Source organism: Artibeus jamaicensis, unplaced genomic scaffold (assembly GCF_021234435.1).
Source record: "Artibeus jamaicensis isolate MK-2021 breed Jamaican fruit bat unplaced genomic scaffold, CSHL_Jam_final contig_327, whole genome shotgun sequence".
In the NCBI taxonomy this organism is placed as follows: domain Eukaryota; kingdom Metazoa; phylum Chordata; class Mammalia; order Chiroptera; family Phyllostomidae; genus Artibeus; species Artibeus jamaicensis.
This window is the reverse complement of record NW_026521772.1, coordinates 250,039-276,051: the sequence shown is the minus strand read 5'-3', so window position 1 is coordinate 276,051 and position 26,013 is coordinate 250,039. Positions and strand designations below refer to the sequence as shown.

At 44.5% G+C, this 26,013-nt stretch overlaps 1 protein-coding gene, 1 long non-coding RNA gene and 10 other non-coding genes across 21 annotated transcripts; 11 read left to right on the top strand and 1 right to left on the bottom strand.

Moving 5' to 3' along the window:
• Positions 1-6,109: 6,109 nt before the first annotated feature.
• Positions 6,110-19,147, bottom strand: ZBTB37 (zinc finger and BTB domain containing 37). 10 transcript variants are annotated; one of them, XM_037145546.2, is made up of 5 exons: positions 19,112-19,147; positions 18,284-18,594; positions 16,408-17,367; positions 14,330-14,429; positions 6,110-7,272 (listed from the first exon to the last, which is right to left on the bottom strand). In XM_037145546.2, exons 3-5 carry the CDS (start codon positions 17,328-17,330, stop codon positions 6,784-6,786), a joined length of 1,512 nt encoding a protein of 503 aa, XP_037001441.2. In that variant the 5' UTR covers positions 17,331-17,367; positions 18,284-18,594; positions 19,112-19,147; the 3' UTR covers positions 6,110-6,783. The 10 variants fall into 10 exon arrangements, with proteins under 10 accessions (XP_037001441.2, XP_053519663.1, XP_037001446.2 ...); XM_053663688.1 differs by lacking the exon at positions 18,284-18,594 and having other exon boundaries at positions 19,112-19,138; XM_037145551.2 differs by lacking the exon at positions 18,284-18,594 and having other exon boundaries at positions 16,408-17,364; positions 19,112-19,138.
• A 362-nt stretch (positions 19,148-19,509) lies between these two features.
• On the top strand, positions 19,510-23,461 carry LOC119049552 (uncharacterized). The gene is made up of 12 exons (XR_008391266.1): positions 19,510-19,551; positions 20,153-20,205; positions 20,400-20,432; positions 20,633-20,674; positions 20,973-21,004; positions 21,326-21,372; positions 21,659-21,702; positions 21,855-21,884; positions 22,074-22,131; positions 22,967-22,994; positions 23,175-23,217; positions 23,393-23,461. It is a non-coding gene; the product is annotated as an uncharacterized LOC119049552 (long non-coding RNA).
• LOC119049726 (small nucleolar RNA SNORD74) lies at positions 19,780-19,859 on the top strand. Its single transcript, XR_005082594.2, has one exon. It is a non-coding gene; the product is annotated as a small nucleolar RNA SNORD74 (small nucleolar RNA).
• Positions 20,267-20,328, top strand: LOC119049735 (small nucleolar RNA SNORD75). The gene has a single exon (XR_005082603.1). It is a non-coding gene; the product is annotated as a small nucleolar RNA SNORD75 (small nucleolar RNA).
• Positions 20,483-20,564, top strand: LOC119049719 (small nucleolar RNA SNORD24). Its single transcript, XR_005082589.1, has one exon. It is a non-coding gene; the product is annotated as a small nucleolar RNA SNORD24 (small nucleolar RNA).
• Positions 20,839-20,906, top strand: LOC119049733 (small nucleolar RNA SNORD77). The gene has a single exon (XR_005082601.1). It is a non-coding gene; the product is annotated as a small nucleolar RNA SNORD77 (small nucleolar RNA).
• LOC119049727 (small nucleolar RNA SNORD44) lies at positions 21,190-21,253 on the top strand. Its single transcript, XR_005082595.2, has one exon. It is a non-coding gene; the product is annotated as a small nucleolar RNA SNORD44 (small nucleolar RNA).
• LOC119049734 (small nucleolar RNA SNORD78) lies at positions 21,519-21,583 on the top strand. Its single transcript, XR_005082602.1, has one exon. It is a non-coding gene; the product is annotated as a small nucleolar RNA SNORD78 (small nucleolar RNA).
• On the top strand, positions 21,925-22,010 carry LOC119049721 (small nucleolar RNA SNORD79). Its single transcript, XR_005082591.1, has one exon. It is a non-coding gene; the product is annotated as a small nucleolar RNA SNORD79 (small nucleolar RNA).
• Positions 22,176-22,255, top strand: LOC119049728 (small nucleolar RNA snR60/Z15/Z230/Z193/J17). The gene has a single exon (XR_005082596.1). It is a non-coding gene; the product is annotated as a small nucleolar RNA snR60/Z15/Z230/Z193/J17 (small nucleolar RNA).
• Positions 23,032-23,109, top strand: LOC119049725 (small nucleolar RNA SNORD47). Its single transcript, XR_005082593.1, has one exon. It is a non-coding gene; the product is annotated as a small nucleolar RNA SNORD47 (small nucleolar RNA).
• On the top strand, positions 23,252-23,327 carry LOC119049720 (small nucleolar RNA SNORD81). Its single transcript, XR_005082590.2, has one exon. It is a non-coding gene; the product is annotated as a small nucleolar RNA SNORD81 (small nucleolar RNA).
• Positions 23,462-26,013: the final 2,552 nt, after the last annotated feature.

The following is a 26,013-nucleotide window of genomic DNA, read 5'->3' as shown; positions in this document are numbered from 1 at the left end:
GAGGGTCGGCTCCCGTGTGGGGCTCTCTGGGTGTCTGGGTCTCTCCCTCCCTGCAGTGAGGCGAACAGCAATACCTCCCCTAAGGGGATGGTCAGGGGTCAGATGAGTTCATCAGTGTGAAGCACAGAGAACCAGCCTGGCACGTAGCAAGCATTCGGAAAAGTCACCTCCTTTTTGCTCCTTCTGTTACTGCCTCACAGGGCTGCTTTCTCGGTGCGGTTGATTCTGTCTCCCTTTTTTCCCATCTTCTTCTTTCTGATCTTTTATGTATGTAGTAAAAAGTGCAGGCTTTTGAAAAGCATACATCCAGACTTCAACCAAGTGGGTTGAGGGCGCTCAAGTATAGGAAACCACATCTAAACTACGTCTGAAATAATGTTTGTTATATAGATTCCCAATACATTGTCTGGTACCATAAAGTACTTAGTATTTACTTAACGGTGCAGAGTCTCCTGTGTGCTACCTACCCGTTAGGGTAAGTGATTTCACAGACTAGGAGTGTTTTCCTGTGAGACGCTTCCACTCTTGGCAGGATGGGTTAATTCAGATTCTTAGATCCACAGTACTTACTAGTTATTACTCATTCATACTACATTGTGCTGCTGGCCACAGGGAATGCTGTACATGTATCTCTCTTAACGGGACAGCGAATTCCAGCCACTTCAATGTGAATAGACATGAGAGAGGAAAGCATTAAAAAAGTGTTTTCTTTTTTAACAAAGCCACTCTGCCTTTGTAACTTAGCTTTGTGGTTTAAAACTTCTGCTCTTTGAGCTGGTGAGCCATTCTTAACTGTGTTAAGATGGGAGGTATTTGTCATATAAATAATGGGAAGGATGTGTGATGAGGAATTCACTTGTACACGTACCCTCTGTGAAGGTAACGTGTATTTCAAGTAATATCTGCCATCCAAGTCACCGCTTGATATACGTCAGCTATGAAGCACAACCGGGACAGTCTGCGCAGACACTTCCCAGGTTCTGATGTCATTGCCCCGATCAATAATTACATCCTCCGGAATGTAAGTAAGTCATGCACTTCAAAGTACTCTCGATACCCAGCTCTGGCTTGTCCTGAGCAGGAAAACCTACATCCTGTGAAAGGAAAAGACGGGCCCTGGAGAAAGCACCGCTGGAAAATAGGAAGATTGAAAACGGACAGAGACTCAAAAACAAAGCAGACAAAACGGACGCTTGGTAATTATCAAGGAAGCCCTAGTGCCTGGCAAATTCCACTGTTTCCTACTTAAACCGATTCATATTTAAATGGCATCTGCTCCCCAGACCTCAGACACAGACGCAGATGACTCACTGAGCTCAGTGTTAAAATCCAACTTTTCTCAAGTCCAACACCCCAGATCCGTCAGAACCCCAAATTAATCGGACAAGCAACACTCCAAAGTCTCCAGAACCCATTATTACTGTAAGTGCTCTAAGACACAGCGGAGCTAATCTAGGCAAGTACTCTGGAACCCTACAGATGAAGATCATTCTTTACTAATATCCAATTCAGAAAAAGGCAACTTTAAGAACAAACTGTCTAGCGAAGAACTGCTCTCCAGGAGGTGAGGTCACTCACCCAAGCTCCCTCCGTGTTGCAGAGCCGCCACCACAAGGTCAAAAGCAAACTTGGTGCTGCATCGGCGCGGCCTGGGGCGCTTCGTTCGCATAAGTGCATTTACCTCAGACCTCCGTGCACTGTTCGCAGATGAAGAACAACTGTATTTTCCTTTTGCAAGGAATTCTGTTCATTGTTATCCTGACATTTTCCATGTCTTCCACGTCTAGCATAAACAAGCTGTTTGAACAGTAAGAAGGAACATTCAAAAAGGAAACATTTAATGGCCCAATATATATTTGGAAGAGTGTATTATAGACAGTGAAAGAAATTAGAAGGTAGACCTAACAAGAGTTTGAAATCCCTAGATATTTCATTATGTTTTAAAACATTCTTTAAAAAGAGACAGGGAAGATTTGGCTTTTAAGTACTCCACATGGAACAGAGTGAGTTTACTGGAGGAAATTAAAATGAAGATTTATAGTACAGGGAAGAGTTAAAGGCTTCTAATCTAGAAAAACAGTACTTTGGATAAGAATCAAACCACGTATTCAAAACAGAAATAAATTTTAATACTAGTGGGAATAAATCCATCCTTGCCATCATTATGCAAGCAAGTTCAAGTTAACTCAGAGGAATGGCAAAACTGACTTATAAAAACATTATTCTTTTACAGTATTTTATGTAAACACGGTACTCGTTTAACCTCACATTATTACGCACGGGGATTATTTAAAAAATTGTTACATCTGTAAAAAATTGCCCTAAACTTTAATCTACCTGCACCTTTAAGGCAAGACTGCCTGCTAAGGCCTATTCTAAATGCTCTGAAAGCAACGGGAATCTTTATGAAGCACAAAGTGGGGTGTGAGAAAAGGAACTAGAGAAAGATGGCAAACCCTTGAAGAAACACGCATGTATGGCAACATGAATTTAAAACCTCTTTAACTTACGAATTTGCAAAAGCAAAATGGCAGGACCGACAGATCTGGGAGGTACGTCCTCCCGATTCCACTGTGGAGCTGGCGAACTCTCCTGTCAGGTGGACACTGAGTGACCGGGCTGTGCAGGCCCACGCGTGTCAGCCCTGCGGGCACCGCGGGAAGCAGCCACGAACGCCACCGGAGCGGACAGGGTGGCCCAGCCCCACCGCTGCTCTCTACACACACAGGCAGCCTCCTGCGTGTGGCCCGGGGCTGTGGTTGTTGATCCCTGATCTAATTAATTCACAGTCCTACAGATGCACTTGGCTCCCGGACATCCTCTCAAATTTAAGGATGAACCGGACTTAATTGTTTGTGGTCCCTTTTCTCAATCTCAGGAACCAAAATACTTCCATTTTTTGCACTCTTTCCCCTATGGCGTAAGTAAAGAGCCCCGCTTCCAAAGACTGACTTCAGGAAAGATGCGGCTGTCCCTTGAACAAGTAGTACACAGGTAAGCAGGGCCTTTGGGGAAGAGGGGAAGCCCATCTGCTGTGTCTGAGAAAAGAAACCCTTCCAGGACTCCACCCGTTCTTAGGATTAAATACCTTTCCACTATGACTTCGAATGGTCTTTGTTCAATTTAAATTCCTTTCTGTTATCCATTGCTTTCATTTCTTTAAATTAGATATTCTAGTCAAATTAAATGTAATTTTACCAGTTAAAAGAAACAAAATCAGTGTCCAGTAACAGCTAACACTTAAAAAAAAATTATTTCTTAACTAGAGACTATTCAGCTATGAAGGATGAAGTTTCCTATTTTTCTCTTCAGCCAGACCACTTCCAACCAAGGTCAAATTTCAACTATGAAGTTCAGAGGGAAATCGTTTATATCTATTGTCAAACCATCTTTGGCAAGTCCTGTCACTGATTTGGAGGGAACTGGAAATAGTAAAAAAAATACCCAAAAACAAAATAGCAAGAAAACTTTCCTTAATTGACAGCTCCCTTCTTTTCCCATCTTTATCCTTTAGTAATTTATTTTTACATACTCAAAATTAGACTTAACGCTCAGAGTGGTCCGATGAAATGGTCTGGGGGTGGTCTGTAACTTACATGAAATAAAACTCAACTTAGTTCAGAGGTAAATATGGTTCTGAGGAGAGAGAAGAGGTCATTAGAAAGAGCCTTTCTGCCTAAGTACAGTGCCAATGCTCATGTTAACACTGTAGTTTGGCTGGTCTCAGAGTTCACAGAAGAAAAAGTGCCTCAGAAGGAAAGGAGATTAGTATATTACCATCTCTCTTCTTTTGCTGAGAACGTTGGGTAGCTCCTTTGCTATGAAGTGCCACTCAATGGATGAACAGTCCCAGTGTTTGCTATTTCTTGGCATTAAAGTACTTAACCATGATTTAGCTCTCATTGCTAATGCAGTTCCCTTCCCAAGGTGACATGTGCAAGTTAAGATTTGGTAATGAGTTTTCAGCATTAATTAGCTAAAGTCCATTTAGTATACCCTTAAGAGAGGTATCCTCCGTGCACATAACAATATAGCTATTCATTAATGTAGACAGAACACTACTAACTCCTATGATCCTACAGGGATGTCAGCTAGAAACCAGGATGACGTCACAGTGAACCTGGAGAAGCATCCTGGGTAGTCGTTCAGAACAGCAGTATCTCTTCTAGCTACAACAGGAGAATTGCTTTTGGAAACTTGAGTCTGTTCAACAGCTTGCCTGGCTGGAATCTTCACAAATGTCACAGCTCTGGGCTGGACCAATGAGGAGAGAACCAGCAAACACGGTAGTGCAGAAGGCTCCCACACGACCTGGAAGCACTATTCACAGTACCGACACAGCAAAGGCTATTAGACGTGAAGGAGAAGGGCGGGACCCACCAAACACGCACAGCATTTCCACGCCCATCAGGCAGCCCCAGCTCCCTCTGAAGCGTTCGCTGCCAAGCCTGGACGGAGTGCTGACCAATGCGGCAAAGCTTCTCTTGACAGAAGTTACTGCACTTCACTGTTACAATTTGGTAATAGTTTTAAAAGCTCCACTTTCTCACACAAAATCTAAGAAACTGACAAAGCATTAAAGAACTTTCCAGCATACTACTTCTCAGAAGTAGGATGGATGGACTTAATATTTTTTTGGCAGGCTTAAAACTCCATCTAAAGCAGGACATTCTGTTCTCCTCACCTATTTAGTAATGGCAAGATCTGTCCATCAGAAGCCTTGATGACCAGCTGAAACATTTCCCTAAAGATGTGCATCTAATTTCACCCACTTTTTCCAGGCCACCCGGCCTAGCTGGTCCCTAAGATGGTCCTAGGCAAGAGCGTTTCCCTATCACGCTGATGCTTAGCTAAAGAGGACAATGTCCCAGTGTGTCTTCTGAAGCAAAAATTCAGCTTCAATACTATGTTTAAGGGTAGGCTCTTAACAAATGGTAGCATTATTACATTTCTACTAAAAGACACATCTCTGCTTTTCCAGAAGAGATGAAATCACCATTCCCCAGCGATACAGTGCAGCGGAATGTGTATGTACAATTCTCGGAGTGCTCAAGTTACCCTTTGCATTCTAACATCCCAGGGTCAAAGAAATGGCGTCATTACCAACCCCTTTCCCTGTACCCAGAGTGTTCTCAGGAGGGGGCGCACCACTCCGGCTGGCTCACTGATGGCGCCCCATTGCAGGCAGGACCAGCCCTCTCCCAAATCTCTCTGCACCCAAACAACTCCTTAAACTGCTACACACTTCAATTCTCTTGGCAACGTAACGATGATTAAGAGAAGCTCGAGGATTTTCTTTCTCACCTGCACTGTGAGCATCTACTTGCCTGCGCCCCTTACCAACCCCCCTCACCCTCTGCACGCTCTGCAGGGCATCTGAAGCTCTACGCGTTTGGTAAATTCTTTCCGACTCAGTGCTGGATTAAGAATCTCGGAATTACCAAAAAGGTCTCTTGAAGTTTTAAAAAATCTCAGGAATGATTAAGTAACCAAACCTGATCAGAAGTGATGCCTTGATCAGTTTATTGCAACAGGACTGTGGCCGACTTTGCCTGGTAAATGCCCTGGACTGTATCGTTACAAAGCAGAGCTCTTGGAGTTGCCAGCAGCTTGCTGATGGCTGGTTTTTTATGAGTTACTAGGCTGGCAGACGTGAGACACGGATTTAGTGAGGTTCTTCTAGTGCACTGAGAATACAAACTATCACTAACGAAAAAAGAAATGGAACCGCGGTCGCAGTAAGAACCATAGTGTTGAATTTCTTCAATCACAATACTGCAGGAAAAAAAATGTGTTTAAAACTTCATATAAAAGTTATCAAATAGGGAGACCTGTGGATTTAAAAACACAATCCAGGCTCATTTCACTGGAAAGTGACATTTCTGATGCTATTGCTGCTGGGTGAAACGGGGAGCCGAGGAGACCGGGTGAAACTTTGGTAGTCAGAGTTCACCTAACACAGGAATTCATCTGGACCGAGAGCCACTTCCTATCCCCAGGGATACGCAAGCACTGTGCTTGCAGTAGGCTCTCTACTGTTCCACATTTGCAAACCCCAAGTTTACCCCCCTGCTCCCCTCGCCTCCACGCAGCCCCCGGGCCCCCGAGCTTAGCGGTACCTATTGCAGTCACTTGCTGTCCCCTCCCTTCCAGCTGCCTAAAGTGCTTCAGGGGACACTGCCCCAGAACGCTGCTCCGGGACGGCTGTTCAGGCCACAGGCTGGCACCTCCCGGGTGCCTGGTCGGGGCGAAAAGAAGGTCTAACCTTGCAAAACAGTAAGAAGCACCAGGATACTTTTTTTTCCCGTGACACGAGAAACTGCACGTTCCGGCAGGAAGGGAGAAGTCTCTCTTCATCACCATTGTGGTAACTTCCTCCTTTCCTGCGGTTGGCTGGTTCCGATGACCAAGGCTCCAGCTGTGTTTTTTAGATCTGGGCAAGTGACATGGACCAAAAGTACAGTGTTCAAATGTGACTGGTAGATAAATGACCATTTCTCATTGTTAAAACTTTTTTTTTATAAAGTTAACAAACCAAGGCTGTTGATCCCTGAATTAGAAAGTTGATTTGCTTGATTATTTTCCAAAGTGTGAGGTGGGAAGGAGCGAAAAGCCTCTAGTGCTTTTGTGTATGTTGCTGATCCTCTAGTTTGGCAACATCTTGGGAGCATCTTCCGATCTAGTGATGTGGCATTTTGTGAATCGAAGTACCAGCCCATGGCTCTGACGCTGGCTGCTTACGGCCCAAAGGGGAAGAGGGACTGCCCCCTCCCCCTCGACGTTTCAATCGGGCCCAGTGGTGGACACGGAGCCCTGGGCCGTTTCCCCAGGGGCAACTGTCTCTTCTTGGGAAGGTGACTCTTCCTCAGCTTGTCCTCGAGATGTGACAGTTGTTTCAGGGGAGATGCTGTGGGGCCCCTCCAGCGGTATACAGCCGGGGTGGTTTTTGCGAAAGTGCTGATTCAAGATGGCCTGGAAGGGGAAGCTTTTGCCACAAACGTGACAGTGAAAGGGCTTGTTGCCCGTGTGCTTGCGGATGTGATACTCCAGCTGATCTTTGCGGGTGTACTTCTTGCCACACATGCGACAGACAAACGGCGTGATCCCCATGTGCAGGCGCATGTGCCGGTCCAGGCTCCCCTTCTGGTTGAACGATTTGGCGCAATAGATGCAGGTGAGACGGGGGTTGTACCGGAACCACCGCTCAGACACTTCCTGCTCTCGGAGATACTCCACATAGCCGCTGACTCCCATCATTGCTGACTCGTCTACCTGTGCCAGTGAGGAAAGCAAGCGCAGAAAATAAGCATGTATTTTTAAACATGTACTATGAGAGACACGGTAAAAGAAATCAAATTGACTTTTACCTCTGTTACTAAGCTTTATGCTTATTTTTAGTAGAGATCCAAATAGAAGATTACTACCAAAAGGTAGAGATGTTAACATAACAACAACAAAAGAATCCGAGGACACAGTATTTCATCACAACAGAACCAGACAGTCAAGTCACTTCCTGGCTGCATGCTTACAACAGCTTCTCATGCAACCCGCACTTGACATTCTCTTTCACAGCAAAGGGGGAGTCGGAGCCCGCTCGCCCCATCCTCCTGGACTCTCATTTAGTGATACCTGGACAGTCCGGCAGGTGCCTGGACCGTGCTGTCCAACTGAACTTCCTGTGGGGAGGGAACTGTCCCTTTATCTGCACCATCTACTACAGGGGCCACTAGCCACATGTAGCTATTGGTCATTTGTACTATACTAATGCGAATGAGAAACGAGATATTTTATTTACGTTGCTTTCCATTCATTAGCATGTAAATAGCCACATGGGACCTGGCTAATGGCTATGATATCTGACAGTAGAGAGTACATTATAAATTACACTTACAGCAAACTTACACTTATCCCAGAAATAAATTACACTCATACCAAAATTTAATCCAATAGTACCTAGCTTTACAGAAATGTAAGTACTTTGTAGGTGACGGTATTCCTTTTTATCCCAAAGTAGTTTACCACTAAAAGTATTAGTGCTAAAATACTAACTCTGTTCTGCAGACTACTCAGAGTTTAACTGACCCCAAGGCCAAGGGGCGGCAGGGCTGGGAAAGCAAACTGCGCTGAGCTGTGAATTTACTAACTGGGTTATTCTCTCCTATATGCCTTTTGAAAAGTAGCATTCAGTAAGCATGTACTGATGCTGTGCACCGAATACAATGACAGGTACCACAGAGAAAGAAGGACAAGACTTGGCTTCGGATTCTGCTCCCTGAAGACAAGACTCTGAACAAAGTGGACAGAGAGAAACAGGGAAAATATAATGCATATTCTTTATGACATTGCTAATTCACTCTCCTAGCTGCTTATACTAAAGGTAAGTGTCCTGGAAATACAGTGCACAGACACACTGTCATCTAATTTTATACACCCATTATTGATAATGGTTTTTTAAAATATATTTTATTGATTATGCCATTACAGTTATCCCATTCCCCCCTCCATTCCCCTCCACCCTGCACACCCCTCCCCCACATTCCCCCCTGCAGTTTATGTCCATGTATCACAAGTTCTTTAGATTCTATATTTCCCATAGTATTCTTGCCCTCCCCCGTCTATTTTCTACCTACCTTCTATGCTACTTATTCTCTGTACCTTCTCCCCACTTCTCCTTCTCCCACTCCCGTTCCTAACCCTCCACGTGATCTCTATTTCTATGGTTCCACTCTGATCTAGCTGTCTGCTTAGTTTGCTTTTTTTTAGGTGTGGTTGTTAATAACTGTGAGTTTGCTGTCCTTTCACTGTTCATGTTTTTTTATCTTCTCGTAGATAAGTCCCTTTAACATTTCATATAATAAGGGCCTGGTGATGATGAACTCCTTGAATTTGATCTTATCTGAGAAGCACTTTATCTGCCCTTCCATTCTAAATGAAAGCTTTGCTGGATAGAGCAATCTTGGTTGTAGGTCTTTGGTTTTCATGACTTGGAATACCTCTTTCCAGCCCCTTCTTGCCTGTAAGGTCTCTTTTGAGAAATCTGCTGACAGTCTGATGGGAACTCCTTTGTAGGACTGTCCTCTTATCTCTTGCTGCTTCTAGGATTCTCTCCTTCATTTTAATCTTGGCTAATATAATGATGATGTGCCTTGGTGTGTTCCTTCTTGGGTCCAACTTCTTTGGGACTCTCTGAGCTTCCTGGATTTCCTGGAAGTCTATTTCCTTTGCCAGATTGGGGAAATTCTCCTTTATTATTTGTTCAAATAAGTTTTCCACTCGTGGCTGTCCCTCTTCTCCTTCTGGTACCCCTATAATTCGGATGTTGGAACGTTTAAAGATGTCCTGGAGGTTCCTAAGCCTCTCCTCGTTTTTTTTGAATTCTTGTTTCTTCATGTTTTTCTGTTTGGTCATTTTTTTCTTCCTTCTGATCCACTCCCTTGATTTGAGTCCCAGTTTCCTTTCCATCACTATTGGTTTCCTGTGCATTTCCCTTCATTTCCATATTAGTTTAGCCTTCATTTGATCCTCTACTTTTTGACTAAAATCAACCAGTTGTGTGAGCATCCTGATCACCAGTGTTTTGAACTGTGCATCTGATAGGTTGGCTATCTCTTGGTCACTTAGAAGTATTGGCTCTGGGACTTTGAGCTGTTCATCTTGAGCCATAATATTTTGGCTGTTTGCGCCTGTTACCTATGAGGGGCGGAGCCTTAGGTGTTCACCAGGACAGGGCAACCCAGGTCGCAGGTTTGTGATGCTGTATGTGGGGGTGGGGTCAGAGAGGGGCAATAGCGTTTGTTCTGCTCTCTCAGATTTCGGTCCCCTCTGCTGCTTCCTGCAAGCAAACTGGGACCCCCTGGTGCCGGCTCCTGGGTGTGTGGGCCTGTGTACCCTCCAGGACCCTGTGGGTCTTTCCAACAAACTCTCTGTGAGCCTGGGAGCTTCTCGCAGCACCTCGACCCCAAAAGTTTTTCCAATCAATGCTTTCAGGCTTTAATTCCTGGTGCTGGGGCCCTGGGTTATGCATTCTATCTCACTGCTCGCTCCTTTGCCTGGTTTATCTGTGCTGGAATGTGCGACCATGCTCTGACAGCTGCTGACTCTGCCCCTCGTACCAGTCTGGATGGACAGTTCGTTGTTTTTGGACTTCCGTGCAGTTCAATTTTCTGCGTTTTGGTTGCGTTTTTGTTACTAAAACTTTGTTGTCTTTAACACTTGGTTGTGTGAGGAGGTGCAGTGTTTCTACCTACACCGCCATCTTGGCCGGAAGTCTGGTAATGGTTTTAAATGAACTTAGATTAAAAGTAAATAGAATAATCTGTGACTTATATACTATTTCTCTAATCTTAGTTTATAAAATATCCACCCAGCCTAAGTTAAATTTCTAATATTGTGACAATAAATTTACTTAAGACATCAATTATTATAAAAGCAGCATTGCAACTCTGCAGTTGTTAATTAGGTAACTAACCCTTTATGTTATTGCAAAATAAGTTTTTTCCTTTCTCTCTGACTTACTTTATGGAAGTCACATGAATTAAGGTAATTCCTTAATATCAAGGAAATAAGACCTTAATTTTGTTTTACCTACTCTGACCAATAACAATTTCAACAGTCACATATGTAATATATGAGAGAAACATGAGTGCCCCTTTCTGAAAGCTGGAGGTGCAAATAAAATATTCCTTTGAATGGGCAATTTAAAATTGTTGGATTTATAAATGCTTTTGATTCAAAATTCATATTAAAATATTATTATTCAGTATTGGTATAAGTAAGATCATTTTTGAGTGAGAAGCTTATACATGTATGTAAGACATGTAGTAAGGAATTATATATGTTTAGCAGAGCTAAAGTATTGGTAAAAAAGGGAGAAAATGTAAACGCTGACTCTGGGTTAACCGGAGTCATCTGATTAGCAATTACTCTTATGCCCTTTTCCCGTGAGTCCACAGCTGGGCTTTGTCTCCTCACAGGCTAGAGGACAACGCACTTCCACGTTTCCAGCAGGACAGAGGTGGTTCTCAGCAGGCGTGGGAGGCAGCAGGCGAAGCCCAGTGTTAACAGTGAGACTGAGGTTTTACATGATTTCCAGTGTTTTAGACAACATTTCTTTCCACTTCGATTCCCTGGATAACAGAAAGGGAACTCCCATGAAGAGGGAGGGATGATCCCACAAAAGGCCCTGGGACAAGGGGCACAACCACTTGTCTGAGGCTTAGTTTTCCATCCATGAAATGAAAGGGTTAGCAAATGCTTTGCTGGACCCTGGTTCAAATCTGCGTCCTACTGACTGTGTGACCTTGAGCAAGTTACTGAACTACTATATGGGACAGTTCTTTACCTTTAAAATGAATATAATAGCATGTACCTCAGAAGTTGCTATGAGCCCTTAATGAGGCCCAACAAATGTTAACTATTATTAAACATTACAAACAATATTATTCATAATCTGGACAGTATCAATTCCCTAAAATAAACAAACAAACAAACAAAATCCTCCCTAATTTTAAGGAAAATAATGTCATAATGTAATGCCAGAATGGTCCCCAAGCAGAAAATAAATACAGGGTCCAGCACAAAGAATGCCCTTCTTTTTATTCCAAAATCGTTAGCATGTAATTCTGTAACATAACAATATCACACTCAAGCACACCACATGACATTTCAGGTGAAATGCTCAAATCGCTGTCCATCTGGTACGAGACATTCACGTGCCCTACCAACCATGCCTGAGCAGGCCTTCCTTCTGCCGGGCCCTGTATATTTTAGTTATCTGTGATGAACTATTATAGTACAATCATAGAACTGAAACGTTATGATCAATCCCACCTAAAAAATTACAATCAAGTTGCAATAAAATAGAAAATGAATGAGCATCAAATGTGGATTAGGTCCTTGTCGATGGCAACGATACCTCCAATAGTTTCATTTTAACAGGAAGTAAGCACAAAAGTGGCCACTGCTGGCTCTCTGACACTGGGGGGGGGGGTGGCGTCCTGTCATTCCTCCCACGTGCCAATGCCCTGCTAGACTGTGAGCTCTGTGAGCAGGGGGAACAGCTACAGAATGTCCCAGACTCGAGCAGTGCTCGGTGTGTCGTATGTTCAAGAACTATTTTTTAAATGAATTATTCTATAATTAATAAGTTCCATGTAAACAAGTGATTGCTTTTATGTTCCAAAACAAATAGCAGTCTGGATTTCTGACACGGTCTCCAACACTGTTTACCCTCCTCATCTTCAAATACTAACCAGAGACTCAAAGACTTGAAAAGACTTCAAAAATCATCTGATTTAGCTCACTAATTTTATTTAAAGATCTCCAAAACTGGGGATCTCACAAGCAACTAGGTAATCCCCTATTTACTGGGCACCCACTTAGTAACCTTAGTGACTTGGGTTACTCAGTGGTTAAACAACTCCTTTTGCGGGATGCATGGGAGAAGACAACGTCACATAAAACAATTTAAAAAGGGGACTCTGCTCTCAAGGTGATTTCAGTCTAGATGGAGACACAAAATTAATGCAAATAAAAAAAGAAAGAAAGATTGCATCATAGCATCTGTAAGCCATTGTAAACATACCATCTGTAAATGCTACAGTGGTCTGGGAAGAGACAAAGAAGACCGGGTAGTTAGGGCAGACGGCTCTAGCAGTTGGGACTGGGGTGCACACAGATGCCTGGGAAAAACAGGGCATCCCCGACTGAAGGAGCAGAGGAGGCGTTAGTCTGATGAAGTCCTGACAAAGAAAGCCTGCCTGCAGGGGCGGGCAGTGCATGCTGATGAGTGGTGAGAAAAGCCGTGTTAGAAAGATTATGAATTTCTTGGAACCTTAGGCCACGTATTTTACCCTTCACGTGGTAGAAAGAAGGAAAAAGCTACAGAATGTTTTGAGCAAAGAGGGGACCGTAGTAGTTGGTTCCACTATAATCAGCCTTATAAGCAGGAAGCTCTTGAAGTCTATAGAAATTTGTTCTCACTGTCACGCAATCCATGTCCTGTTTTGGTTCTGTGATGGGGGAAAATAGCAGTCTACTCACCTCCAAAATAAATTCTCATACATGTCAGGGCATCCATGAACTCTTAGTATCATCTCCAGGCAATTACTCCTTTTCTATTTCTTTACAGACAGGCAAACAGCCTTGCAGAATTCCAGCTGTTACCCCTATCACATCTACACAGGGAGGGAGTTAGTCCTTTCTAACTACTTGATTAAATACTGCAATTTAAACTCTCCCAAATAACGACTTTAAGTGGTTACTGATTGCAGTTAACTGCCTTTTAAGCACCTCCTATTCCCTCCACACTGTTACCGAAGCCTGTACAGTCTCACCCATACCTGCTTTTGTGTCTGTGAGTCTGCCTCATGCCCCCACTAAGTTGTATGGTCTGTCTCCTTGTTGCATTTATCTGCGTAATAGTCACCTTCACACAGTCATTGATTCCTATTTGAAAGATGAGGAGAAAAAGGGCCCTAATTATATCATCAAGCTTACTTTTCTTCCAAGCTCCTAACATTTTCTCTTATTAAAATTTTAAAAGTTCTTATAATTACAATTCCTTTTCTGATACCCCCAAAATTGCTGTGATTAATATGCAAGTAAAAATAGTTTTGTAACAATGTCTTGCTGCTGTTACTATACTATATACAAAATAAACATCCGATTTTTAGGTAAAAACTAAACAAGATATTATCAGCATAATGCAGAAGCTACGAAGATTAGCTGTGCAATGCAACCTTATCAACCAGTGGTTCCTTTTAAAGGACCAAAGTATTTGCAAAGTATTATGTTCTACTTGGTGAGTTCACCATCCTTCTAAAAACCAGTCTTCAGTGATAGAGACCTGTGAGGAAGAGCGAACAGAACTATCGACCAACTACTTACGCTACTTGTTAGGGAGAGTGGCAAAGAAAATAGAAGGCATCATTCCTGTCCTTTCTAGAACATTTTAGTTGAACAAAATATTCAGGGAGAAAAATAAATGAAAAGACACAAGCACACAAAAATGCAGAAGCAATTGTTCACAACCTATAATACCCTATAAAGCAGTGATTATGCAGCGACAGCCCCACCCACACACAGAATCAGACTCTCCAGCCCAGGCCCTACACCACCCACACGCAGTTGTCAGGGGTTGCTTTTTCATTTCTACTACAAGGACTACAGACTGGTTCAGAAAGAGTTCCACAGTCTCATCTTTTCTACTTCCCGAACTCTGCTGACACCAAGTGTATTTGTTGCAGGCTTGTAAATTGTCCCCTCTCCTGCATCTTTCCTTTCAGATGCCCACACAGCGGCGGTTTCTTCAGCAGCCGCGGCGACGTACCTGGGAGCTGGGCTGCTTGGGCTCGTCCGTCCTCCCGGGAGACTCACTTCGGGCTCTGTGTCTCTCCGTTAAGGGGACAACACTGCCGGAGGGGCTAAATCTGTCGGAAGAGGAGCACAAAGGGGGCTAATAGAGTGTCAAGGCACTGAAGTCACGGTGATGCCTATCCTCTTTGGCCAGTGGCTGAGGAAGAGGGAGCTCACCGAACAACAGATGACTAAGACGTGCTCAGAGGAAGTCAATATACAGGAGTCTGGGTTGAAATAAGACAAGAAAGGTTTGCCATAGTAAATTTAAGAAATACAAAATGAACCCTGGCTGGTGTAGCTCAGTGGACTGAGTGCCGGCCTATGAACCAAACGGTCACTGGTTCGATTCCCAGTCAGGGCACATGCCTGGGTTGCAGGCCAGGTGCTCACTGGGGGACACACGAAAGGCAACCACATATTGATGTTTCTCTTTCTCCCTCCCTTCCCCTCTCTCTAAAAACAAATAAATAAATCTTAAGAAAAAAATACAAAATGACACAGCAGATAGACCATACGACCCGGTGAAGCCAAGGCTAAACAGCCATAAGTTCTATCCTTATATAAGTATCGGGGAGACCATAAAAAAATACAACTGGGTCTGTAATTTTGTTTCTTCTATGTAACTATTAGGTTTTTGGTTTTTCCTTCCCATAGGCCCTGGGAAAACTTGTTACATACCAGTACTTCAGACTGTTACTAATAGACAAGGAAATTCAAAGTCTTTGCATTCAAATTATTACTTCTCTTTTTAAAAATTAATTAACTAATTAATTAATTAATTAATTTTCAGAGAGAGGGGAAGGGAGGGAAAAAAGAGCAGAAGAGAAACATCGATCGGTTGCTTCTCCTAAGCGCCCGACTGGGACTGAACCCCCAACCCAAGCACGTGCCCTGATGGGGGATCGAACTGGCAGCCTTTCGCTTTGCTGGAAGATGCTCAACCAACTGAGCCACACAATCAGGGCGGCTATAAATTCCGATACAGCGCTAACACCGTGGGGCAGTAAGTACTGGGCTCCAGAGTGCGTTAGCTGTCACCCTGACTGGTTTCCCTCGCATGTCAATGTTTTTCTTCCTCTTTCTCCCTTCCTTCCCCTTTCTCAAAAAATAAATAAATAAAGTATTTTTAAAAAAGTATGTTAACTGTTAAGAACACAAGAAGGAAAATACTCAAATCAAGACTGACTGAAGTGGACACGGTACGTACTTTCTGAGTCTGCCTGTCTCTCGAGACTAGGTGCTGACCAGAGGAAGAGCTGCTTTAGTGTTCACTGTCTATGCAGTCAATTTTAATTGAAATTTAGGAAAACACAAATATTATGACTCTAATTGGCAATATTTCTTTCTTTCCATTGAAACTTTCAGTGTCCTTGGATTCGAATTATTGCTATTTCCACCAAAGAAGAAATGCTCTCACTGTGAATAGAAAGAGGAAAGGCAGGGGTGGGACCCAGTCGCGTGGTGAGAAAACCAGGCCTGTGGCAGCAGCTGTCACCAATGAAAGACAAAGGGACGACATCATGAGAGAAGTGAAAAAAGGAAGGAAAACCGTCCCAACAGCTTCTCCTTGGAATACCTACTGTGATCACACTGACCCAAGAACAATCCCTGCAGGAGCCACGCCTCCTCGGCTTTGGCAGGTGGGGGGCAAAGGAAGTAAAGTAAACAGCTCTACAAAGTACAACTCCCCCGAGACCAACGACCTGGTCCTAACATACCGAGGAATGAGGAAGGGCAAAGGCGCCTGGTTCCCAGCTGATGACTGGCCCCCTGCCAATTGCTGCTGCTAGGTGGTTGCAGATGCTACTCTGATTCATGGACGCATCTCCCCTTACCACAGTTCTCACAGCACTGAATTCTCTAAGACTAGAGCTTCCTGCTTTAAAGAAATAAGAATGCAGTCTTTTTTGGCCCGACTCCAGTTTCCCCAACATCAACTTCTTCTGGCTAAGAGCATCAAGGAAGGGAGATAGGGAGATGCTCTCTGTACACTCGGGGGGGGGGGGGGGGTGTCAGGTGGGCTAGATAGATGAAGAATGAAAAACTTACCTGTCAATCTCACTGCTGGTTGGCCGAGCCACCTTGGCTCCTGATGATCCTAAAGGGTAGCTGTCCTGGGCCATGGAGCCATGGCCTGTGGTGTCAATCACCATGGCTGTGACCTCCTCCGCACTGCTTCCGTCTTCTCCGGAAGGCTGGTTCTCGGGCCCCAGCCACTCCTCCAGATTTTCGGTTTTGATGTGGACTGCTCCGAGCACCCTCACTTCATCGTCACTCCGTGCCCCTCGGTCGGCTACTCCTGTCTCCACGTACCACTGTCCCGCTCGGTTGATCCGGAGGATGGGCTCGCGGCTCTCTACATCGGAACTTGGCTCAATTATCTGCGGGCTGGTGGACTCCTCAGGAGGGCTGAGCTCCCTGATGTCCAGCACGGCACTCACCTGACCTCGCCGGCTCCCCTTTGGGGGATTATGCCGTGGGCTGAGGGAGCGGTTTAGAGTTGGCGTAACCCTGTGAGACTCCGGGGGTCTCTCCGGATGCTTGGTCCTCGTTTGACTTAATTCCACTTCAACCTCAGCCACGTTAATTTTGAAATGGATGCCCTCCAGGATCTGGGTACACTTGTCTATGATATGCTGCATTTGCAGAAAGCTGGCGGCTGTCAGGTAGCTGATGATATCTGCCAACTGCAGGCATATCCGCCCTGTGTAGCAGAAAGAAAGGAGCTGTTCGAAGACCGTGGGATTCTTGATGACCGAAATGGAGACAGTACTCATCTCATTCAAGGACATGTGATCCCGGAAATAGGGGGAGCTGGCAGCCAGTACCACTTTGTGAGCCCGAAAAGCTTGTCCTTGCACATTGACCACGATGTCACAGAGCCGGCCCTGCATGCGCAGCTGGTTGAGGTGGCTCAGGACAGAGTTGCTGAAGTCAGGGATCTCCAGTTGTATGTTACCACCCTTCTCCATGGTGGGGCCTGAGGGCGTCGGCAGGCATTCAACCCTGCTGAGAGAAGAAACCATAGTCTCATTAATGATTAGAACTGCACTCCCCTGGTGCTTCTGTGTTCAAACCTATCTGAAGACATCATTTGGCAAAACTTCAAAGTCTCCCAGTAAAAAAGATACCCGCCTCATGTTTAGATATGGACTAGAAGTACCCACAGGTCTTTCAGTTGAAAACCGAAAAGTGATTGTGAGACTGCTAAAAACTCAAGCTACCCCCATGCTTTCCTTACTAAAAAAGGATGCAGCATCAGGATACAGTGTTAAAACAGGTCTACAGAAGAGAGGAGAAATGCAGTTGTGAGTTTCTTAAAGTGTTAATCATAAGGTGTTTGCACTGCATATAAAATCCTGTGACTTTTCCTCAGAGGAAATAAGTTTTTAAGTAAATGTAATTACATACGGGTAGGTGGATTAGATATGCCTCTTAATGTTTTTCTACATGTTGTGTCAGCTTATTATTTTGTAAAATCACTAATATTCCACAAGAATGTAAGCCATTATTGGTAAATATTAAGAGTCAGAGCCCCCACAAAAAGGCTTATGGTTCAGGACTCTTGAGAACAGGGCTCAGTAGCAATGCAGAGAACTTGAAGTTCACTCTCAGAATTAGGAAAGGATAGGTATACCCGACCCTATCTCAATCCACACTTGGAAATTTCAGGGTGGTGATACTTTGATTTGGAAATTTAGTTCCCCAAAGCTGGTCAAAAACAGGGCATTTACCAAGTATGGTTAATACTTTTACATTAGAATCTTTTTTTTTTAAATGGTGAAAACATTAAGCCTGTAAGTGCATCCAAGAGCCTTCAGTGGTTGACAGTAGTCTGCATCTGCATGAACCCCAATAAGACACTGATTTGAGCCCCATGTGTTTCCATTTATCTGTAAAGTTATGACATTGCATAGTTAGTTACCTAAGAAACTGCAGGAACTTCTGACAAGCTCACAGGATCGCTCGGTATTCACAACACACTTATCAGTAAACAGGGAAGTGCACACTGCTTTCAAGAACCAACTTGAGCAATCTGACCTTTTTCCAAAGCGTTATTGTTTGTTTGAAAACTTTTACTCCAATAAGAGCCTCTGTCGATGCCATCCTGAATTCAGATGCGTTTATTTTGGCGCCTACACCAGCGCCTTTTTTGTGTGCTCTCTCCGGCAATGCCCTAGTGAGGAAGAGGGCCCTGGAGGAAGGTCCTCTCCCGTCCGCACTGGAGGGTGAGCGCTGTAAGAGGGAGAATCGGGAACGCGTGGGGTCGACCACTCCCGTACCTGAGTGGCTTCCGTCTGCGTTAGAAAGCGTGGGGACCGGGTGCTGTCTGTGCCGCCAAATGTCACCGAGGAGCAGGGGGAAAGAGAAAGAGGGCAACAGCGAGTGCAACCCGGAGCAGACCTTCAGGTGTAGGGATGGGATCGGGAAGGGGGCGGTGCCCCGGGACCTGGGCCAGGCAGGAGGTGTAGGCGGGCGGGGAGGTGCCTGGGGTGGGTGTGTGTGCCTGGGTGTGGCTGTCTGCCGTGGGGGAGGGGGCCGCCCATCCCGGGGTCTTGAGGGAGGGGCCAGGCGGCTCTCCCCGGCCGGGGTCCAAGAGGGTGGGAGGTCTCCGGGTGCCTTGAGGTGGGGGTGAAGGGAAGAGGCTGAGCACTCCAGGAGCAACTGCGGCGGAGATCTGGCTGGGCAGCCTCGGGGCAGGGCAGCGGGACGGTCGTGCGGGGCCCCAGCCCAGTCAAGGAGCAGCACCTACCTCCGGGGGTGGAAATGGGCCGGAATGGGCCGGAACACCGTCCCGGAAGTGAAACCCCCCGCCCCCTCCCCCAAAGCGGGCGACGTGCCGGAAGGAAATCACTCACGCTTGCACCATACCCCCCCTTTACCCCTCCCCCAGAGCTTTCCTTCCCTCGCGCCCCCTCCCCTCTCCTGTCTTCCTCCTTGGTGGGTAGGAGGGTGGGAGCCTTGCGTCACGCGGGCGGTCGTGACCCCGCCCACAAGTCTAGGGGCGGGGCCAAGGGCGGGCTTAGAGGCAGGGAAGGAGGTGTGGCTGGAGGAGGAGACTGAGGGAGGAGAGAGGGAGGAGCTCACGCGGACGCTGGCAGAGTGAGTGCGTCATGACGTCACGAAAAGAAACCCTTATATACAGGCGCCTGGACGCCATCTCGGTCTTTCGCAGGTGGAGGTCCGTTCTGGGTATGTGTCATCTTGTTTTGCAGTTGCTAAGTGGGGCCTTGGCTCGAACCCCACAGGTCACTCTAACTAAAGTCGTTGTAAACTGCGTGGCAGTTACTTCCAGGCTAGTCGCAAGCCTTTGCAGGACTCACGGGATGAGGATTGTAGAGGATAGTGTGTTGGGTGCGGGCTCGAAATGAACTCAACAGTCAGGTTGTTGGGCCGAACTGCGGGAAAACCTCGGCTTCCGTGCCCTGCCTCTGATGAAGCTTATGTTGGTAGGGACATCTGAGACCTTTGATGAATGCCAACAGCTCTGATGGCGGCACGTGCCGAGTCACCAAGTGGGCCTTTGTTAATAACCTCGGCTGGAGCTACTTCCTCCTGGGAGGCGGGTAACTGGGATAGTCCACATGGTTCTCCAAGTGGCTGCATTCCACAGTGCACCATTATTTACATCAGTCTTTATTGATCTTAACTGTGTAGTGCTGTCTTTATAATACGTTAAGTGCACCCGTTACAGCCATGAAATTATGGGTGGTGGTGTAAACAACTTGCATAGGTGATAATAAAAGGACGTAATTAGAAGAAAATGAATTAAACAACCTCATCTTCTCCCTAGGAATGTTGCAAGGTATCAGTTCCATGTGGCTTTGGATGGTGTCTGATGGACAGGTAGGAAATGGGTAAATGCAGTGGGAAGCATGAAATTTGCCTAGATGTGACTTTTTCATTAAGCCTGTGATGCTTTAAGAGTAGTGGGCAGAAGGGATTTCTGAAAAACTTCATTCTGAGGCTTAAATATTTGTGACATTAATGTCGCACGAGGCTGCACGGTATGTGTCATTGGTGTCCTTTGCGTTTTCCAGGCCTGTGCCAAGGGAAGGAGACCAGCTGCTGCGGTGAGTTACTGCAGTTCCCTGACAAAGGAAGGTTGAAAGTCCACGTGGTGTGCCACAATGATGACATTTTATTTGCTACTCTTGACTGTGAGGATGACGAGAATTATTACCACCATTATCCTAACTGAGGCACACCAAACGGTGATTTAGAGAAGAGAAAGATGCACCTAAGTTGACATGAAATGAAACTTTTTTTGCAGGTCTTAACGCACAGGCATCCCACCCTGGCCATGGGCCGACAGGTGAGAAACCTTTTCATAGTTCATATTTGCCCAGTCCTTTTCGAATACTTTTCTAAGGGGTTACCGATTGCTAAAACCGTGCTGATAACTTAGGGTTTTTCTCCTCTTTTCAAACGTGAACCTCTGCACTCTTGATATTTCACGCTGGGCAAGACTTAAAACAGATACTATGATGTTTGCATAGTTCAGCAGATTGAGTCCTGAAGAGATGTACCATTTGTCTGATGTGTCTGGTGTAAAACTTTTGCTGGTAACAGCGAAAGGAAAGTGCCACTACTAATTTAGCTTCCTTTCGTAGGCGCTGAAAAGAACCAACTGGGAGTTAGAGTGGTAAGTAAAATTACAACTTACATACCGGTAACTGGACAAATATGACGGTGCTACCAGCGGCTTCCTAGGGTTGCCGTCCGGTGCACGCAGGAAGCACTTGCCATGATGTGCTTCAGTGTGCCGAGGGTGTTGTGTTAGAGATTCTGGTCCTTTTACCGCTACGACGTCATGAGTAGTCAAAGCCCCCTGCATGATGATAAGCAAATACTGAGTGGACGTGAAGGTCTTATTTATTAGCTCTACCTGATTTCGGGCCATTTTTGTAGATTTATGAGTGGCAATTCACTTGTAGCTGTTGTAAAACCGCCCTTATTTCTTTAGGTGGACCTGAGTCTTGGATATGTCTGGACCAGCTTTAATTTTTCCTGGTGAGTATCGGTGCTTAAAAATATTCTAATAGGTTTAGAACTTACTGAGAATGCTGGTAGAATACAGTGCTTGACTAACAGGCTACTAATACTTGATGTCCTGTGTTTGGTTGATAAATGCATGTTATGCATGTTCTCTGGGGTTTTTGTAATGATGTTGATCAAATGTCTGACCTGAAATGAGCATGTAGACAGATTTAACACTGAAAACCCCTGTGACAAAGAACACTGAGCAAAGAACTTAATGGTATTAACATTAATAAAAGATGTTTTGTGTACCTTCCAGCTGAAAATGGATACACGTTCTCCTCTGTGGATGGCATGCTTGGGGTAAGACGTGCAACAGCATTTGGCTTCTGTTCTCAGATACATATTTGCTGAAATGTACTCGTCTTAGTAATTGTTAATTGTTAGTGATTTCCGGTGGTAAAAAGCCACGGGCAGTTTTAAGAAATAGTCTAAACAAATACTTTATTTTTCAGGTGCCGATTTTGGAGACATTTGAAATAAAGGTAATGTATTTTATTAATTTTAGCTAGTTACTAAGCAAGATGCTGTTGGTGATGATTTTTGAAGTTAAAAACAGATGGGAATCTCTCTGAAAAAGAATGAAGTTTTCTCTAATAACTGAAACAGCACCTGGAAAAATTTAGAAATTTGCCTATTACTACCTATTCCTAAATTTGGATGTATTTCTGCAGGTGTGAAGAGTGAGCTTGTCAAGAAGGTGGCCTGGAAGAAAGAATTTCAAGCACAGAGGTATGGTAGTTTTGAGTTTGGTTTCTGTGTTAGGTGGTTTGAAGCCGATACAATGATGATAACATAGTTCAGCAGACTCACAGTGATGAACAGTACTGTCTTTCGCTCCTATCTGATGTATCTGGCTACGGTAATCATTTTATAATCTCAAAGGGGAACTGGCCATCATCTCAGGAAACGGTGCAGGGGTTTGGGTAACCGATGTCATATAAAAGTTCCCTGTGGTGTTATTTTAAGGGTTAAGAACTCGTATTTGGAGTTCAGGTTGGTAAATCTTGTGAAGAAATTTTTTAATAGTTTTTTTAAGAGAAGGGAAGAAAAACATTGGTGTGTTGTTCCACTCTATGCATTCATTAGTTGATATGTATGCCGAGAATTGGACCTGTGACCTTGCATACCGGGACGACATTCTAACCAACTGAGCTATCTGGCCAGGGCATTGTTAAAATATGGAGAACATACAAGTCTAGATTATACCAGAATTGTTTAACCGTTGTATTTACTTCATTGGATTTAATTTTGCACTTAGAGTCACTAGCAAAATTGACAGAAAGTACCAAGTGTCCCTGTGCCCTGTAACTGCACACCTCCCTGTCAGCATCCAGCAGTCATACTTACAAACCTACATACGGGACACACTGTGACCATCCAGAGTCTATAGCTTATGCTGGGGTTCACTCACGGTGCACTGTCTGGGTTTGGCCAAACGTATAATGACACATTCGCCATCGTACTATACAGAACAGGTTCACTGCCCCAAGTGTTGCTTTTCCAAAAGTAATAATGGGAACAAGGTAGGGCATGTATCTAATGACTGTCCTTTTTCCATCTCCAGGTAGACCTGTTACCCTGAAGGTTTCCAGGTGAGTCAGGAGTGGGTCTAGTGATAACGTAGACTGTAACCAGTGATGTGCTGATTCTGCCAAATGAACTAGAATGATATCACTCACAAAACCGTTCCATTTTGAATCTGAGGTTACTTGACCAACAAGCATCACAGAAGCTTTTTTTGGTCACTGTTAATGCGTTATCTTTGCTTTCAGGCACTCAGGACGGCGGTCAGGCAGCTGAATGGCCAGCTGAAAGGTAGGCCCGGAAAAGAGCCAGTACCATATTATTCCAGAATACGTGATGATCTACCCCACCTTGAACTCTCTCACTGATTACTTGATGAGTGTAGAAGATCTGATATTCTGTGTACTTCAAGTGCCGTTAGAATTGAAATACGGAAGAGTGACTAAAAATGGCCATTTTCTTGCAGGGAGCTGGGATGGATATTCACGAGGCAGAAGATCAAATAACTGAATTTTAATAAAACTTTATGTGTAAACCATCTGATCCAGTCTGCTTATTTCAGCTTAATGGGATGAAGAGAAGAAAATAGGACAGCTTTGTAAGTTCGACCCCCTTGGCAGCCCCAGTTTCACTCAGGAGACGAACAGGTGGCGTGTCTGTCCTGTGTGCATTTTATATGATGTCTTAGGTTTGAAAGCGCAGTTTATGCTGAGGAATAAATAAGCTCCAGGCCTTCCTCAGTGGGCTTAAGTGTTCAGAAGGGGCCATTGAGTTTATGCAGATGAAATGGCAAAGAAAAGCTGGTCCTCTTAATGCCAGCTAGTGGGGGGAAGTGGTGAAACTGGAACTTTCCATTTGTCCCAAGCACCATGGTGCTGGATCTGTGGCTAAAATTGGTGTGTAAGGTGAAGTGACCGGCTGTCTTAGGGTTGGGTCACCTCCAACAGATGTGTATTGGGAAGAAGAAAAACCTAAAAATAACAGTAAGGCACATTAGATTTTTTGAGGCCATTTAGTGCCGTGGTCACAAAAATGTCTTCATCTTTAGAAAATCAGTTTAGAAGAACAGATTTTGCAGAAAGTTCTGGAGAAGTATTTAGGTAAATGAGAACATTAATTTAACCAAGGGTTTTACCAGCCACCTTCTCAAAAAAAAAAAAAACCATGGGCTCCTGACAGCATTGAAATGCCAAATTACAGCTCACTTTCTAATGTTGCACTTGGAGCCATTGGGTTGCAGTTTCGCTTAGTGCTGGATAACTCAAAAGTTGTAGATACTGCAAATCTGAATCAGGATAAAGGTGGGCAGTCCTTTTCTCCAAATAATTGGTGCTGTCGGTTAATGTGATAACTCACAGTGTATGAGGAAATATTTCAAGTTGTTAACCTTAGCTGCATTGACACGCATACTTAGAAGTTACTTGAACTTGATGGTTGCTGTCTGCAGGACAGTTCAAGCCCACATTACTTCTGGTTCCTGGTCCGTACCTAAATGTCCTCCCACGGGCCTTGAGACCCTGTGTGAAATGGGACCATCCATCCCCACTCAGGTGCTAGCTCTTAAAACTTTAAATTATTCATGTTCTCACCTACTGGAATGTAAATTCTGTGAAGGGTTTGTTGTATTGCAGCATTTCCAAGCCTGTTAGTCAGGCTGGGGTTATATAATTAGGTGTGATCAGGTGAAGTCTTTGAGAAGGCTTCCGGTGACTGGTTGCTTGAAAGGCTGAAGATCAAATACCCTGATTTGGAAATTGGGGAAGGATAAACCTATTTGGGGACAGAAAGAAAGGGCCACGACCACATGGAGGAGCATTAGTCTTGATCTGAAAAGCCCCAGTGGTATAGGGGAAGCCAGCTTGCTGGGAGATGGGGAGGCTTTATGGAATGCGAACCCCATATACAGCAGAGGGACTGGACTCCAACTGGTGTGACCCTAGAAGCCAGTGGGAAGTTGGACGATAGTGTTGGCCTTCAGATTTTAGGGCCTCGTAACTTTCATAACCTGGCTGTGCGTGGGAAGGTGTGTAAGGTGGTATTACAGCTCCAGTAACTGGTGTGAATACCAGATACTGTATCATTGAAAGATGCTGCCCATTCATTAAGGGAGCTCTCAGGTAATTCATGTGAGGAAAGTAATTATTGGTGAAAGCAAAAGAAGCGTTTTATGGAAAAAAAAAAATCGTGGACCTTTTGGCTAACCCAATATGAATTTTGGTAATCCTTTATACAGCATCATATTGTGGAGTTTCAGCCATTAACTCTGGACTTTGCATAGACGTCATTTTAGCAGCTGGTGTGGCAGTGGGAGGTGCATGTGGAACACTTGTGCCACGACCCTCAGTAGTTTTCTCCTGGGAAAGCCGTGTATGGTGTCGAGTCCAAGCCGAGTTGCTGGCTCTTCCTGTGGAACGCCATCTTCACTTGAGAAAGTTAAGATCATCCATATTTGGGTATTTGGCAGATATTTTCTCAAAAATGAACAAGTAAGTGTGGGAAAAACTGATGGCATTTGTTGCCAGTGATAAAATTCAAGCTTCAACGGAAAATGGGGATTTCGGGAAGCTTGCATCTGTCAATAAGCCCAGCCTTTCCACACTTCAGACTTTTATGATGAGCTCAGTGGTGGTACTAATAAATGTGGTTTTTTAGGGATTGCATGATGAAATGTGGCGACTTTGGGAAGGCTGGCATAACTGAGTGGACTAATAAGTTCCAAATGATGAATGTTTGGTGTGTTATAAAATTACTCAGAAGTAAAAGTTACTCAAGTTATGAGAAGGGCCAGAGGTCTTGGAAAAGTTCATCCGTATGATTCCGATTTCACTTTGCAAGTAACCTGCACGGTATCAAGGAAGAATATCCATAATTACCAGAAAAGGCTATTTAAATATGCTTTCTTTTTTCAACTTTGAAGCCAGATTTTCTTTATATATTTCAACCAAAACAATTGCAGCATGATGAAATACAGCAAAAACGAGAACCCAGTGTCTTTTAAGCCAAACAGATGTGCAGGAATGTAAAACGTCACTCTTCCAATTTTTGTATATTTTCTAATAAGAATAACTTTACTAGTTGTTAATGTAA

Excerpts from the sequence above, each read along its gene's own strand:
- ZBTB37 (XM_053663690.1), bottom strand. The coding sequence starts at position 17,384 with ATGGTTTCTTCTCTCAGCAGGGTTGAATGCCTGCCGACGCCCTCAGGC. Across the intron at positions 14,430-16,407 it reads ACCAGCAGTGAGATTGACAG|ATTTAGCCCCTCCGGCAGTG; the intron begins GTAAGTTTTTCA and ends CTCTTCCGACAG. Across the intron at positions 7,273-14,329 it reads CCAAGCAGCCCAGCTCCCAG|GTAGACGAGTCAGCAATGAT; the intron begins GTACGTCGCCGC and ends TCACTGGCACAG.